The 17,427-nt window shown below is 44.0% G+C and overlaps 1 protein-coding gene across 3 annotated transcripts in view; it reads left to right on the top strand.

Moving 5' to 3' along the window:
- Positions 1 to 17,427, top strand: part of LOC126284525 (putative fatty acyl-CoA reductase CG5065) — a 327,562-nt gene that overhangs the window by 294,271 nt on the left and 15,864 nt on the right. For all 3 annotated transcript variants that reach the window (XM_049983518.1, XM_049983520.1, XM_049983519.1), the window contains one exon: positions 3,880 to 4,137. In XM_049983518.1, the coding sequence (XP_049839475.1) occupies positions 3,880 to 4,137 (258 nt within the window). The remainder of the gene's footprint in view (positions 1 to 3,879; positions 4,138 to 17,427) is intronic.

The raw sequence follows: 17,427 nt of genomic DNA, 5'->3' as shown, positions 1-17,427 counted from the left end.
GCTTCTTGTCTAGGTAAAGATACTTCGTAGGTTTTCTTGAGGATAAAGCTATTAAATCTTTGAAAACCACCTGGTCATGTATGACATATGTATTCAATCGTTTTTACAATACATTTGTGTTCGTGAGAGAACTAAAAAATAATGATAATTGAAAATACTAAATTGGGCTCTTTCATCTCTTGGAATGTCGGTCTCAACTCCTGCATAACTGCCGCAGTATATTTTTTTCAAAGCATTAGCTATAAACTCGCAGTATTCACTTGGAGCGTAGAAACAATCACGTTTCCAAATAGAACGTTTTATTACCCTGAATTTTCTGTCGCATGAATTGCATGAATGTTCACGCAAAGGGGGAAAAATATGTTTAATCGTCTTAACCCTCCACATTCAGTTAGGGATAGACAAACTCTAGACAATGCATGGTTCTCGTTTCACCGGGAAAATTATCTGGAAACAGTTATAACTCGGTAACCGTGTCGGGTACATGGTTTTTAGTGTAGTCCAACAGGAACGAAGTAGCTTCATTGGGTCCTTTATGGGCCTGACTGTCATGGTAGATGTAATGGGCTAAATCGGTTTTAGTGTTGAAATTACAAAAAACATCCGATGTGAGATCCCTCAAGTAACAAATTTCCTGAACAGAAATCTTTGGTAAACTTACATTCTGTTTTGCATATTGTCAAATGCAGGGCCTAAGATGTTCTCATTTTCTTTACTCTTTTTAGCAGTTTCATTAAGAGCAGACGTGAACCGTTCAGCTCGCCTGATGTGCACCATTAATCACGAGTCTTTTCGCAGTATCCTGTAAGCAACGATGATGTATTCGCATCTTCTCTTCCTCATAAAAGCAACAGGCGTCAGTTTGTGGTTTTCCGAACTTAAAATTGTCCTTGAAATATGCATTAAAAAACTCATTTCGTATTTGTACCAGGGCATTTTATATTTATTATTCAACTCACAATTTTTTGAAGGACGGTTCAGATGACAAATATGTGAAGTCTGTATCAGAAGCACAGTGCGTTTTGTACACAGGAAAAGAGCATATACAGCCACGTATCTTCAAAATTTGCAGTGTTACCAATGTTTCAATGTTTAAAGGGACCATGATTACTGACGTAGATACCTTTTGACACACACTTCAGTAAAAATCCTGCCTGCAACACGTAGAAATAAAGCTTGACTGACGTACTTTTTGACACTCGAGCGTGCGTAAATCCCTGTAGAGAGCGAAATTACAACTTGATAATAAATTCAGTTGGGAGGAGCACACCACAGAACTGCAGAAACGCCTTAACAAATTTGTATTTGCAATTCGAGTGTTAGCAGACATAGGCGACATAAAAGTGAAAAAGCTTGCATACTTTGCCTACTTTCATTCCATAATGTCATATGGTATAATATTTTGGGGTAACTCTTCAAGTCAAACAAAAGTTTTCAGTGTCCAAAAGCGTGTAATACGTATTATTTGTGGAGTAAACTCACGGACGTCTTGTAGAAACTTCTTCAAAGAACTGGGTATACTAACTACTGCCTCTCAGTATATTTACTCCTTAATGAAATTTGTCCTAAATAATATATCTCTTTTTCCAACAAACAGCTCAGTTCATACATACAATACCAGGAACAAAAATGATCTGCACAAGGACTTAAAAGCACTTACTTTAGTTCAAAAAGGGGTCCACTACTCAGGAACACTCATCTTCAATAATTTGCCACCAAACATAAAAAATTTACTTACAAATAGAGATCAGTTTAAAAGGAGCCTGAAAGACTTGCTAGTGGCCAACTCCTTCTACTCCATTGACAAATTTTTTTAAATAGAAACAAATGACATGTTGTATATATTCATACTATTAATATTGTTATTTCAGCTTTAAAAAAAATAAAAAATAAAAAAAGGTGACATGTTCCACATCCACGAGGATCTCCTCAACACGGATCTATGGAACGAAAACTAATCTAATCTAATCTAATTATCTCACAAAGGGAAAAATATTACTTAGGTACCTTTTAAGAATCACCTTTTCGCCTCTGTGATTTTACCTGTCTATTTTTTCGTATGCGCAGTATAACCTTTTTATTTTTTCCTAAGATTTTTCTCTTTATATGTAAAATAATATATAATTAAGTCTGGCTTTCCTTAACTTTTATTATCTCATAAAACTCACTCCTCAAACCTTTAAATAACATCTGCAATTATAATTAACATGGATTTTAAAACTGTATAACTGGCACGAACATATCGAAATGTCGATATTTTAAATTCGATTAGACGTCTATATCGATATTCAGTACAGCGGTACGGGATTATATCGAATATAGATTGGTGGTTATAATTAAAGTGCAGCTACTCACAAATGTCGATTGTGGGCTGTTATTATCGTATGGCAGCGAAACTTGGTAGATTTTCTAATGTCGTAATGCGGAAGCGAATTATACTGGGAAAAAATCCGTTTCAATTTTAGCCACCAGGTACAAGTCTGACGCTGTGAATGCAAGAAAAAATATAGAAATATTTCCATATGTAACGCATTAAGAACAGGACATGAATAGAAAAGACCAATCAGGTGACAAAAGCATAATGCTGATATTATTATTACCACCACTTACACAATTTGTTCAAAGCCTATAAGATGCTATACGACGCCAGATTTTCACCTGGTGGCCAAAGGCGGAACTAATTTTTTCCAGCGTAAATCGGCTTCGCATTAATGCAAAAGCGTATCTACCAAGTTTCGCCGTCATTCGATAGTTACAGTCCACAGTGAACTCCAGTGCATAGCTGCACTTTAATAATAATAATAATGTCGTGTGACGAGGGCCTTCCGTCGGGTAGACCGCTCGCCTGATGCAAATCTTTCGATTTGACGCCACTTCGGTGATTTGCGTGTCGATGGGGATGAAATATGATGATTAGGGCAACACAACACCCAGTCCCTGAGCGGAGAAAATCTCCGACCCAGCCGGGAATCGAACCCGGGCCCTTAGGATTGACAGTCCGTCGCGCTAACCACACAGCTACCGGGGGCGGACACGTTAATAATAACCACCCGGTATTTCGATGCCCCATCCATAGTGCATGCGTCCTGTTGTAAACAGGAGAATAATATACACGGTGTTGTGTACATAGTTCCGCGTAGTCAGGGCGTACACAACTTTCCCACTAGAGCGCGCCCCGCTAAGCACAACAGCGCAGGCGCAGCACTCGTCCGTCCCCGCACTACGAGATGGCACTGCCATAGAGACGGACCAAATTGTGCTTCCGCCGATCCGTGTATTAACATGTAACGCAGCCAATGATATTGCTACTAACGTAGAACCTTTTCTCCTCGCGGATCACACTCGCGCAGCGATACATGAACGCGCGAGGTATTATAACGAGTGTACAGACCTCCGATTAGTCAGTCTGCATTTGTCGGCACCAGTCTGCATTAGTCTGTAAGAGTCTGTAGTCCAAGTATCAGAGATATGTGAGAATAAGATTAACGTACCAACAACAAAGGAACTTCCGATTGTCAATTGTAAACAGCATCCAGAATCAAGATACGTAATGTCTATGCTTGTTATTATTTTAATAAATGTGTGTGAAAATTAATCAAGTTCTGTTTAAAGTTGGTCACCGTCAATCTGCTACTCTAAGCGTGCACGTGGCATTTCTATCGTCTGACCTAACGGCAGAAGATAGACACGCCACGAAAAGGCCACGAGACATATGGCTGACACTCGCCTACTTCGTTAGAGCGACAAGTCAAACAATCTGATGGTGCGTGTACCGAAGGTCTTACAGTACGCACACCACACACGGCTACCCGATTAGGAACACAGGGAAGCACCAGTGAGGTCCGGCGTCAGAGCGTGACGGCTGTCGGTCTGTTGCAGCATGGTGCGCGTGCAGAAGAAGCTGTCGCGCGCCGTCTCGTGCCTGGAGTACTTCACGACCCGCGAGTGGCGCTTCTCGTGCGAGAACGTGCGCCAGCTGCTGGGCAAGCTGCGCGGCGCCGACGCCACCAACTTCGCCTTCGACGTGTCCGCCGTCGAGTGGCGCCACTACTTCGAGCAGTACGTGCTGGGCACGCGCCGCTTCATCCTCAAGGAAGACCCCAGCACCTTCCCCACTGCCCGCAGCCACCTCAGGAGGTGCGTACCCACAAGACACTTGCCGTATTTTACGGACTATAACACTTGGTTCACGATAGCTATTTACAATTTGTACAGAAAGCAGAGGGCAGTTATAAGAGTCGAGGGATATGAAAGGGAAGCAGCGGTTGGGAAGGGAGTGAGACAGGGTTCTAGCCTCTCCCCGATGTTATTCAATCTGTATATTGAGCAAGGAGTAAAGGAAACAAAAAAAATCGGAGTAGGTATTAAAATCTAGGGAGAAGAAATAAAAACTTTGAGGTTCGCCGATGACATTGTAATTCTCTGAGACGGCAAAGGATTTGGAAGAGCAATTGAATGGAATGAAAAGTTTCTTGAAACGCTGTAAACCGCCAAGTGGCTTTAGTCGCTAGCATCAGTTGCGTTGCAGTGTGTGTCAAAAGAGTGCAGTGAAACGGATGAAGCAAGAGCTTTAACAGAAAGACAATCGAAAAAAGTACCTTCACGAAGTAGAGGACTGTGATGAACAATCGAAGGGCAAATTCACTGCCGCCATCAAATAGCGTGAACAGCGGCTAGCCTGGTATTTAGGACTGGTCCCTCTACGTCATATCTAAGCCTCATCGAAGTCCATAATTAACAGGCTTGGTGGTCCCCTTGTCAGATATTTACTCATCCGTGGATCATTTACTAAACTAAAATACATTAGCAAGTGAGAAGGTGAGAGTGGTAAGGTGCCGGACCGCAAAGACCATAACACTTCACCCACAAGGAGACCGCATGCAATCAGATTTATGTGTTTTCTTTTTATATTTATGCTACGTGACGCTCAGAACTCAAATATCAGTCCCACAAAGACGTTTGATGCAGCTCTGCAAATTCTCGATAAAATCGGATTTGAAATTTTCCGAGCGTCTTTAATTGTGTAATTTACTGCCTATTTTGTCGTTCGGCCACATGGCTCTTAGAATATTCACTTATAGCATTGATTCGATTCGTAAAATATATAAAGATGAAAAATGCGGTAGCTCTCGAGAATCATAATGGGAGTGTCGTTTCGGTCTCTCTTTGGTTCAGATGTAATACTTCCGTCATTTAAATATAAAACTAGCTGAACACCCTGGTATTGTACGGGTATTCATTTTGTCAATTTCCTATTAGAAACAAGAACAAATAAAAAATGATCCGCGTTTGTAGTGTAATATGGAAAACATTGCATTTCCATATATTCGTGAAAATATATTTGAAATATGCATATGTACAAATTTGTTAGTACAGTATGCAAATCAAAAGATATAGTATGCAAAAAACGAATTCTCTGTAATGTTTATTTAAATCAGAACTTCATTATAAACTTTATTTCTAGAAACATGTCCCGGCATCTGGGCGCAGCTGTTTCGCGATTCTACAAAATCCTCTGACAAACCTCTTCAAAACGCCATAGACGGCTATTGTTTTCGCCTTCAGTCCTTTGTGCTTCGCAGTTGAAAGCTGTCAAAAGCGCTGTCAGATATCAACGATTTCCTTAAGTTGACTTGACAGTAGTAAGGTTTCAGACATAAAGAACAAATATATTAAATTTTATGCTAATAGCGGCATTTTCCCTGCATGTAGACATTTATGATGTCGTATCTCTTGAACTATATATTGTACAATGATGTATTTTGTCTAGGTACATTCAGTGGTACATGTCTGCCAAATTTACTGCGAATAGAACCACTAGCATAGAAGTAATAAATTTAGACGTCGCGCATGATGCCTCAGTTTTTGTCGCATCTCACTGTTTATGACGTTATATCTGCTGAACTATGATAGGTAGGTGGTTTTACACTCAAAGTGATCGTTGCCTGACAGCAAGGCACGTGCGTACCTACTCTGGTCGAAATCGGTCTAGTGTGTGTTAAGAGACGTGTGCCAAGTTTGGTTGAAATCGGTCCAATGCCGCACACACACACTTTCGGCTGGCATTAGGAGCTTTACTATACTTCTATACTTTCAATCGAATCAGTCGTCGTCGTCGTCGCCCCACCCCCCGGCCCCGCCCACGATTATTTAAAGAATCGAACTCCCATGTGTAAAACAGCTTAAAACATCTGAAACTTCCTGGCAGAGTAAAACTGTGTGCCGGACCGAGTCTCGAACTCGGGACCTTTGCCTTTCGCGGGCAAGTGCTCTACCAACTGAACTACCCAACCACGACTCAAGCCCCGTCCTCACAGCTTCAATTCTGCCAGGCAAAGATCTCGAGTTCGAGTCTCGGTCCGACACACAATTTTAATCTGCCAGGAAGTTTCATATCAGCGCACACTCCGCTACAGAGTGAAAATCTCATTCAGCTTAAAACAACTGATTACAAATCAGTTAAGGTGTTAAATATTTGACGTTAAATATGTAAACGCGTTATGGTCGAAGATGCAAAACGCTAATTATGTTGGTTTTATTAATTTAGGATGAGTGTAGTCTGGGTAAACTGCCCTTCGTTTTAAGAAAGGCTACTTTTACACGCGTGTCAATGTTTATGGGCATCATGTCTCCTTAGGTAAATGTCGTTCAACGATATAATCCTACAGGTACATCCAGTACTGTAGAACCGAGGTCTGCCGTTTGCTTTGACTGCAAATGAAACTATGAGACGTTCCATTTGATATTCCCAAATACTGTTACTCTATGTCACTGCTTCTGCCCATGTTGTCAGGATCAAAGGCACGCTCCTGACAGCATGAACTTCCCGTTCGGTGTTAGCTTTAATCGTAGATGCAACATGAATAAAACAGCCGGTACACGCCCTTCCCTAATAAAATTGAAATGAGCGCAGCAATAATCTATTCCGCCCACTGCTATTAAGAAAGTCATTGGCGACACGCGAGTCGCAGCATACTGAACATTTCGCATGATTTACTGATTTTTTTTGGAGATTCGCTCCGCTTTCCAGAGAATGATATATGTGTATCTTTACAATATGATTATTATTCACGAATCTCGACCTGCATTTGACTTTCATGCTCTTGTTTTTCATACTGCTATCTTATATCGGCTTCTAAAAAAAAACCAGGCGCTCGCAATAAATCGTTCCTACCTCCATACATCAATCTGTACTTCGTAAGTGGCGCGTGGCGTTCAATAAGTACTGCAATTCATCTACTCTGAAAGCAGGTAAGTTTTATTCAGGGTTTCAATACATTATATTATTCCCTATACTTTTGGTTACAAATTGCTATTTTTCAACATAATCTCCGTTCAGTGCGACGGCCCCATAGCAAATGCTGCATTTTTAAGTGAACTTGCCGAGGAAAAAATGTGTTGCATTACTAACTGAACGCCCCTCGTATCTTAAGGTGTACATTGTGCAGTGTACCAGAATCATATACTCCACTTTCCTGTTGCATTCATGGTTGTTAAGCGGGCAGGACTGTCGGTACCATTCTGAAGACGCCAGAATTTCACGGTGATGGTCATTGTGTCTCGGAATACACGCTTTGAAATTCTGAAGGTTGCAGAGATAAAATGCAGAGAGCGAAAGGTTATCTACAACCGAAAACATTCTGTAGTTGTAAGAAACGAAGAATACGAGTCTACTAGTTAATAAGGGAGTGGGAAAGGGTTGTAAGGTTGTAACCTAAACACCGGGTTATTCCATCTATACACCGAACAAATGGTAAAGAAAACCAAAGAAAAATTTGGAAAGGGTATTAAAATTCATAGGGATGGAAATAAAATCCTTAATTTTTGCCAATGACAATGTTCTTTCATCGGAGACTGCGAAACAATTGAAAGATTAGTTGAACGGATTGGGCGTGTCTTGTAAAGAAATTATAAAATAAGTATGAATAAAAGTAAAAAATAATAATGGAATGCAGTAAAATTAAATCAGGTGATGGTGAGGAAACTAGATTAGCAAATGAGACACTGAAAGTAGTGGACGTGTTGGGGAGCAAAATGACACGATGGCAGAAACAAAAAGCGATTAAAATACCAACTTAACATGATAATATGAAGATGGTCCGAAAGAACAGATACCATCTTCATATAGATGAGGCTAACCCGCCATTGACCTTCTTCCGTGCTGGATGCACACGCATTGCCCGAACTCTTAAGGGACTCGGTAAGATTGTCTGCCGAGAGTAATGAGTGTAATGGGCAGGGGTACTACGAATGTAGTGTGTGGACATTAAGTTGGGAATGTGGGTCTCACGGGGAGCGTGCAAGGGATAAATCCCTGCAGTCGCACTATTCTCTGTGCCCTCGGTGGCTCAGATGGACAGAGCGTCTGCCATGTAAGCAGGAGATCCCTGGTTTGAGTCCCGGTCGGGTCATACTTGTACATTTTCAACTATCCCCGTTGATCTAAATCAACGCCTGTCGACAGCTTAGGCTCTTGATTTAATTATCATTTCATAACATCATAATGGTCGAAGATCGACGAATTATATTTAGGAACAGATAAAATGTGAGTAAGCCATCACTTTCGTCCCTGAATTGCAGTTTTTAAGGATTCTGCCAGTAAACGTGTGTCTGGTACCTGCCTGCTTGCCCGTTGCTAGATTGAAATGCCACCCCTAGCTCAGACGGATGCTCCTAGATACTTGACTGTTGTGACTGATTGCCTATGGAGCAATCAAATGATATGGGATCTTGATTATAGTCTTGCAGAGTGTGTAGCCGAATCAAACAGTCGTCTTGACATAATATTTCAGTGGTGCACTTGGCCGTCGTCTTCGGGTACGAACTCTGCTTACTAAATCCCACAGGAATTCATTCGTATTCACTCACTCACTCAACAGGTCTTGTTTACCCGCACCTATTATTATGCATTGCATGCATCCTTGAGGTATTTGCTTGTTTTGACACCTCATGTGTTTGGAAAGTAACTTCTGACAAAATAGATACGTGTTTCAAAGTTTTACTGACCTTCAAAGTAGTCACCAGCATTGTGTGTAACACGTTGCCAGCGATATGGAAGTCGTTGGATCTTAGAGTGCCATTTGTGTTGACATTTCGAGCGGTGCGGTCTATTGCCCGGCGAATATGTAGCAGTTCTGAAGCGAGTTGAACTCACGAAGGCTTAAGTCAGGGGAGTGCAGTAGGTGGTACAACACTTAGCAGCCCCTTCAGTCAAACAAATCAGTAACAGCTTGCACTGTATATGCTTCAGCATTGTCCTGCAAAATGATGGTCAGGTCCTTCAGAAAGTGTCATCACTTCTCTCTCTATGCTGCTCATTTTTGGAACACAGCCTACGACCAGCTTAGAGATAGAAGTGATGACACTTTCTGCAGGACCATTGCTCAAGCACGTACAGTGCAAGCTGTTACTGATTTGTTTGACTGATGGGGCAGCTAAGTGCTATACCATCTTATGCACTCCCCTGACTTCACGACATTCGCTTCAGAATTACTACAAATTCGCCGGAAAATAGACCGCGCCGCTCGAAATGTCAACACAACTGGCACTGCTAAGAGTATCCTACGACTTCCACATCGTTGGCAACGGGTTATACACAATGCTGGTGACTACTTTGAAGGTACGTAAAACTTTGAAACACGTATCTATTTTGTACGAGCTGTGAATAAATAGTTGCCACTATTAAATTTCCAACCCTTGTACCTTTCTACAACCGCGAAATTTTCTGCAGAGGTTGTCAACCTACCTTAAATTGCCAATACTTGCCGTCTAGGGCAACGGTTTCATCGGTAGCAGAGAATCAAAGAATCTACGAAAGAAATTGTCACTGCTGCCCCATAATGTGGCGTAGCTCCCGTGGTGAAAGCTGACAGAAACGATAAATCACTATAGGTTGTGTGCCCAAGCCGGGGAAGTCATAAATAGTTTTTTTAATCGGATAAAACAAGACTCCACATTTTATTTACAGGATAGCCCTTGTCGCTGTTTGTAAAACTATCCCCTAGCCCAATTTCAATCGCTTTCTTTAACACGCAGAGCCAATAGCGAGACGCAGAAACAGCTATCTATTTTAGGGTAGTTCTTCAGACTTTTCCGGCAATCTGCTGAGATCTTGAGGTGTCTGGTATGATGAAGCTAACGAGTCACGTTGTCGAAATATCGTGCCTGGACGACTCTGATATCAGGCATGATACCCGGCGCCTAAGCAAAAAAATGGTTCAAATGGCTCTGAGCACTATGGGACTTAACATCTGAGGTCATCAGTCCCCTACAACTTAGAACTACTTAAACCTAACTAACCTAAGGACATCACACACATCCATGTCCGAGGCAGGATTCGAACCTGCGACCGTAGCGGTGGCGCGGTTCCAGACTGTAGCGCCTAGAACCGCTCAGTCACACCGCCCGGCGCCCCTCAACAGTTCCACTGTTAACTGTCTGGTGAAAGTGCGGCCCGAATCAAGTATTCCTGCGGCCCGCTGTTCTCAGCCATGCTTCACGGTAACCATCATCAAGCAACTGACAGTCGAGTCCAAGAACGTCAACCAGTGTTAACGGCTTCTTAAGAGTGTAGCTTTGCTGTCGATAACAAACAAAAATAGTTACAGGGGCAGCAAAATTTTAAGATATGATTAATTTGGCGTCGCTGAATTCGGCCCGCTACAATCGCAGGTTCGAATCCTGCCTCGAGCATGGATATGTGTGTTGTCCTTAGGTTAGTTAGGTTTAAGTAGTTCTAAGTTCTAGGGGACTGATGACCTCAGATGTTAAGTCGCATAGTCCTCAGAGCCATTTGAACGAATTGAATTCTGCCATGAATTGGGCAAAGCTGGCCGCATACGTAAGGGGGCGGAGTTGTAAGAAACGCAAACTCTGCGGCGTTAAAGGATGTGAGAAGAGGAATGTCTCACTGTTTGTCTTTCAGTATTGACATCTCACGGCCAAGGGAGCTTAGTACTAGAGCTGCTGATAAAAATCGATATATCGCTATTTCTCTAAACAGATATCGATTTATGTCGCTGACATTGTTCACACGATATATCAATATCAAACTGGCAATATCGAGAGCCGATGTTTTTATTGTACATTATTTTTTCACAATTTTCGGTAAATATTTGAAGTTGTTCTTTTGAAACTGTAGCAGTATGGAGCTTTCATCAAGTTCAGTCTTTTCTCTTTTACTGAAATCAAATTGCACTGGAGGGAGGGGGGTGAATGGAATAACAGGATTTCCAATGTGAAGAAATAGCACACCTGTGCGTTAAAAAACTATTTGTAACGCAACTAGTATACTATTTCATTACATCGCCGTTCTTCAAAAACATTTGCAGAATATGATGAACAAAACTCTGAATGACAAGACTGGTCTTTGAGGTGGGCCGAGACGTGTGAGGGGAAAATGCTGACATAATCTGCGCTCGACGCTACCAACAGAAACTGCAACGTTTAGCTTCGGCATGCAAATGTGACACTACAGCTGCTAGGTCGTTGACGTTGGCAGAAATGGAAAACCAGGAAGACGACATGAAGTACTCCGGACAAACCCGATATGTGACAAAACCGAATGAAGGATCCAACGGAAACCTTTTGTTGTGCCACTTAAAGTTACCATTGTTAACAAAGCTGTTATCGCCAAGCGTGAACGTGCATGGTTTTCTTTTCAACTGTTGCTCTAAGGGGGTGGAGGGGGAGGGGGGGAGAGGCAGGCTGCTAGCTTTTTGATGTATAGAATATCTAAAACTAAATCAGTACTTAAATATACAGTTCTAAAACCGGCAGTATATTTACAATGTTCAGTAAATATTTTTATGGGGAGGTGTGTCAATAATTTTTCAGTCGATACATCGATATATGTATATCTTTAACGATACATCGAAACCGATAATCAAAATTTTAAATATCGATATAACGGATTCCTGATATTTTTAAAAATATCACCAGTTGAACTTCGTACCATTCAGATGCTATGGTATACATTTTGACACAGACGAAACATGGATTCGTTAACGTGCGTCATAAAGACGGTTATCCCCAAATGCAGCACATATTATTAGTGAAGAATATGAGACTAAATTAAGACTGTTGTAATACAACGCAATGAGCACGAGAAAAATTACAGCCAAAACAAACATTAGGCCTAAACATTTTTGATTGTGTCTGAAGCTGCATAATACATTTAAATATAGGTACAATTACTGTTATTAATTAATCATCTGCTCACACAGGGAAAACAACATTTCGTCAGACAATTACAGAACTACGGCTTCCGAGACGCTGACGGTTGCAGCAATTTGAAACAGAACAGCCGACACGAAGTGTTCCGATCGGTGAATTGGGGACAGAACACCAACTTACGGCGACCTTAATGGTTCAAATGGCTCTGAGCACTATGGTACTCAACTGCTTTGGTCATCAGTCCCCTAGAACGAAGAACTACTTAAACCTAACTAACCTAAGGACATCACACACATCCATGCCCGAGGTAGGATTCGAACCTGCGACCGTAGCGGTCGCGCGGTTCCAGACTGAAGCGCCTAGAACCGCTTAGCCACTCTGGCGGCACGGCGCCCTTACCATAACTAGTCTACAAGGGGCTCATAATACACTCCTGGAAATGGAAAAAAGAACACATTGACACCGGTGTGTGAGACCCACAATACTTGCTCCGGACACTGCGAGAGGGCTGTACAAGCAATGATCACACGCGCGGCACAGCGGACACACCAGGAACCGCGGTGTTGGCCGTCGAATGGCGCTAGCTGCGCAGCATTTGTGCACCGCCGCCGTCAGTGTCAGCTAGTTTGCCGTGGCATACGGAGCTCCATCGCAGTCTTTAACACTGGTAGCATGCCGCGACAGCGTGGACGTGAACCGTATGTGCACTTGACGGACTTTGAGCGAGGGTGTATAGTGGGCATGCGGGAGGCCGGGTGGACGTACCGCCGAATTGCTCAACACGTGGGGCGTGAGGTCTCCACAGTACATCGATGTTGTCGCCAGTGGTCGGCGGAAGGTGCACGTGCCCGTCGACCTGGGACCGGACCGCAGCGACGCACGGATGCACGCCAAGACCGTAGGATCCCACGCAGTGCCGTAGGGGACCGCACCGCCACTTCCCAGCAAATTAGAGACACTGTTGCTCCTGGGGTATCGGCGAGGACCATTCGCAACAGTCTCCATGAAGCTGGGCTACGGTCCCGGCACACCGTTAGGCCGTCTTCCGCTCACGCCCCAACATCGTGCAGCCCGCCTCCAGTGGTGTCGCGACAGGCGTGAATGGAGGGACGAATGGAGACGTGTCGTCTTCAGCGATGAGAGTCGCTTCTGCCTTGGTGCCAATGATGGTCGTATGCATGTTTGGCGCCGTGCAGGTGAGCGCCACAATCAGGACTGCATACGACCGAGGCACACAGGGCCAACACCCGGCATCATGGTGTGGGGAGCGATCTCCTACACTGGCCGTACACCTCTGGTGATCGTCGAGGGGACACTGAATAGTGCACGGTACATCCAAACCGTCATCGAACCCATCGTTCTACCATTCCTAGACCGGCAAGGGAACTTGCTGTTCCAACAGGACAATGCACGTCCGCATGTATCCCGTGCCACCCAACGTGCTCTAGAAGGTGTAAGTCAACTACCCTGGCCAGCAACACATCCGGATCTGTCCCCCATTGAGCATGTTTGGGGCTGGATGAAGCGTCGTCTCACGCGGTCTGCGCGTCCAGCACGAACGCTGGTCCAACTGAGGCGCCAGGTGGAAATGGCATGGCAATCCGTTAAACAGGACTACATCCAGCATCTCTACGATCGTCTCCATGGGAGAATAGCAGCCTGCATTGCTGCGAAAGGTTGATATACACTGTACTAGTGCCGACATTGTGCATGCTCTGTTGCCTGTGTCTATGTGCCTGTGGTTCTGTCAGTGTGATCATGTGATGTATCTGACCCCAGGAATGTGTCAATAAAGTTTCCCCTTCCTGGGACAATGAATTCACGGTGTTCTTATTTCAATTTCCAGGAGTGTATAATAATTTATATAGCTTATTAATTAGTATGGAGAGCGGTACATATGAGGCCCACAGTCCCGCCTCACAATGTCTGTGTTGGCTTCTGAGCAAAGAAGTTTGACGACCACTGATCTAGCACCTCACCATACGTCATTCTGTGTGCCTTGATTAGACAGTGCTCTGCCACCGTAGGTTATTTAGATTCTAGTGACTATGGTGTGGTGATGTTGTTCAACACATCTGTAGCGAACAATGCGAATCGTCTAGCCACGTTTTGTCATAGTGGCAAGAGATCCAGTAAATATCGGACTTCTTTGGTGCTAGATTCAAGAGAAAACCAAGGAGAGTTTTAATCTTGGCTGCTGGACAGATCAGACATCTAATATTTGTTACTCAACAAAAGTTTGAAATATTATGGTAAAAAGTGGTCTACGATATCAAGGGTCTCATTGATCCAGGCACTTCTTGCATTATCCATTTTGAGCCCATATACTGGACGGTGTTTGCTACTGCCATGCTTTGTGGTCGTTTCCCAGTCATGTAAACATACTGCTGCCGCAGCGGAACACGGCGAGCAGTCAGGTATCAACAACAGTTTGTGTTCAGCACTGCAGTAACATGTCACGGAGAGGTATACAACGCTTCGATAGAGCCAGAATACGGACGGTATTTTCATCGGATCATAGACAGCAAGATGTTGTCGATCGGCTACAGGTCACTCAAAGTAGTGTGTCTAAGGTGTGGAGAAAGTACACAGACAGGGGAAATGTGAACGAAAGACAACACCAATGTAGGATCGTTTCCTCCAACTGTCGGCTCACAGACACCCAACATCAACTGCCAGAAATATTAGAAATGACTTCTCCCAGATAACAGGGATCTCAGACCAAATAGCGAGTAGAGGATTGCATCAAAGTGGTCATCATTCCAGAAGACGAATGAGAAGTTTTGAACTGAACCAACGGAGCCGATGCAATCGAAGGACCTGTGCTCTTGCACATCAACACTGGACCGTTGCCGAATGGAGTAATGTCATGTTTGCTGATGAGACCAGGATTGCTTTGCGAGCGGACCCTAGGCGTGTTAGGGTGTGGAGATGCGCTAGACGGCACCAGGAACGCCGATACGAACAGGAAGTCAGTCCGTCTGCAGGCGGAAGTGTAATCTGGGCGGCAATAATGATGGGACGACGGACCCCTCTTATTCCGGCGGCCGAGGTGGCCGAACGGTTCTATACGCTGCAGTCTGGAACCGCGCAACCGCTACGGTCCCAGGTTCGAATACTGCCTCGGGCATGGATGTGTGTGATGTCCTTAGGTTAGTTAGGTTTAAGTAGTTCTAAGTTCTAGGGGTCTGATGACCTCAGATGTTAAGTCCCATAGTGCTCAGAGCCATTTGAACCAACCCTCTGATTCCCACCTATGGTAGTTTGACTGGTCCCTGATATCTCCAAGAGGTCCTACAAACGATTGTAAGGCCTTACAGACGTGTCGCCTGTGACAACTTCATCCTAGTCCATGAAAATGCAAGACCGCACAGTACTCTAGCATTGTCTGGGTGTCTTCAAAGATGCAATCAACCGAATGTATTTGATATTCTTCACAGGTTTGCAGCTGGATCATGTCGTCGTCCAGACACAATATTTCGGCGGACCAGCTGGCCGCCATCTTCAGGTGAGTTAATGACAGTGCACTGCATTAACTCATCTGAAGATGCCGGCCAGCTGATCCGCCGAAATATTGTGTCTGGACGACAACATGATCCGGCTGCAAACCAGTGAAGAATATCAGAAGTTATTGCGCCGGGAAAGTCTACGAAATCATAACCGAATGCATTGATTAGCACAGTCCCCAGACATGAATGAAATCGAGCACGCATGGGAACTAATGAAGGTGGCCATTGCACAGAGACCGAATCCACCTGACAATCTTCAAGACCGGAATGAAATTTTCACTCTGCAGCGGAGTGTGCGCTTATATGAAACTTCCTGTCAGATCAAATCTGTGTGCCAGGGCCGAGACTCGAACTCGGCACCTTTGCCTTTCGCGGGCAAGTTCTCTACCACTGAGCTACCCAAGCACGACTCACGACCCGTCCTTTAGTTTGGAAGGTAGGAGATGAGGTACTGGCGGAAGTAAAATTGTGAGGACGGGTCGTGAGCCGTGCTTGGGTGGCTCAGTGGTAGAGCACTTGCCCGTGAAAGACGAAGGTCCAGAGTTTGAGTCTCCATCCAGCACACAGTTTCGATCTGCCAGGAAGTTTCAATCTTCAAGACCTCACTAAAGCTGTCGTTGAGGGGTGGGACCTCATACTACAAGATAAACTTGATGGTCTCATCCAGAGCATGCCTCACAGAGTGGAAGAACTCATGCGTGTGCGGGGAGGACGTACTCACTACTTAATGGACGCAAATACAGGTGGAAGGTGGTTCAAATCCCCGCCCGGCCATTCATATTTACGTTTGCCGCTGATTCCATAAATAAATTAAGGCAATTTCCGGATAATCCGTTTGGAAATGCTACGGTCGCAGGTTCGAATCCTGCCTCGGGCATGGATGTGTGTGATGTCTTTAGGTTAGTTAGGTTTAAGTAGTTCTATGTTCTATGGGACTGATGACCTCCGATGTTAAGTCCCATAGTGCCCAGAGCCATTTGAACCATTTGAACCGTTTGGAAATGACACGGTTGTTTTCCTTCCCTATCCCTCCCTATCTCGAACATGTCTCCGTCTACAATGACAGCGTCGTAGACGGTACGTTAGACCCTAATCTTCATTCCTGTTTTACATTGACTGTTTTCATTTGCACGGCAACAGTAAATAATACACCTTCCGATCAAAAGTATGGGACATCTACTAGTGAACATTAATATTGGAAGTGTCCATCCACACTTTCCATGCTGTGTCTCAATGTCTGTGGAAAAGGTGCAGCCTATCCTCCTTCAAGAGCCGAAATCAGAGAAGGTTCAAGTTTGGACGCTGGGGTCTGGAGTGAAGTCGACGTTCTAACTCATCCTTGGTCCACTGGTTTCAGGTCGAGACTCTGATTAGGCATGTGCATTTCGGGAATGTTATTGTGCACAAACCACTGTCTCACAGATGCTGCTGAATCAAGAACAGCTGCCAACATTAGTAACATTCAAGGAGGTACCCACAATGTAGCGAAGCAGCTTAAACCCCTTAATGAAGGGAAAGCCTCCGGTCCAGATTGCATACCAGTCAGGTTCCTTTCACAGTATGCTGACACAATAGCTCCACTCTTAACAATCACATAAAACCGCTCGCTCGTCGAAAGAGTCTTACCTAAGGACTGGAAAATTGCACAAGTCACACCAAAACCCAAGAAAGGAAATAAGAGTAATCCGCTGAATTACAGACCCACATCAGAAACGTCGATATGCAGAAGGATTTTGGAACATAT

This window comes from Schistocerca gregaria, chromosome 8, assembly GCF_023897955.1.
Source record: "Schistocerca gregaria isolate iqSchGreg1 chromosome 8, iqSchGreg1.2, whole genome shotgun sequence".
NCBI lineage: Eukaryota > Metazoa > Arthropoda > Insecta > Orthoptera > Acrididae > Schistocerca > Schistocerca gregaria.
The sequence above is the reverse complement of the archived record's forward strand: the minus strand, read 5'-3'. Positions and strand labels throughout refer to the sequence as shown.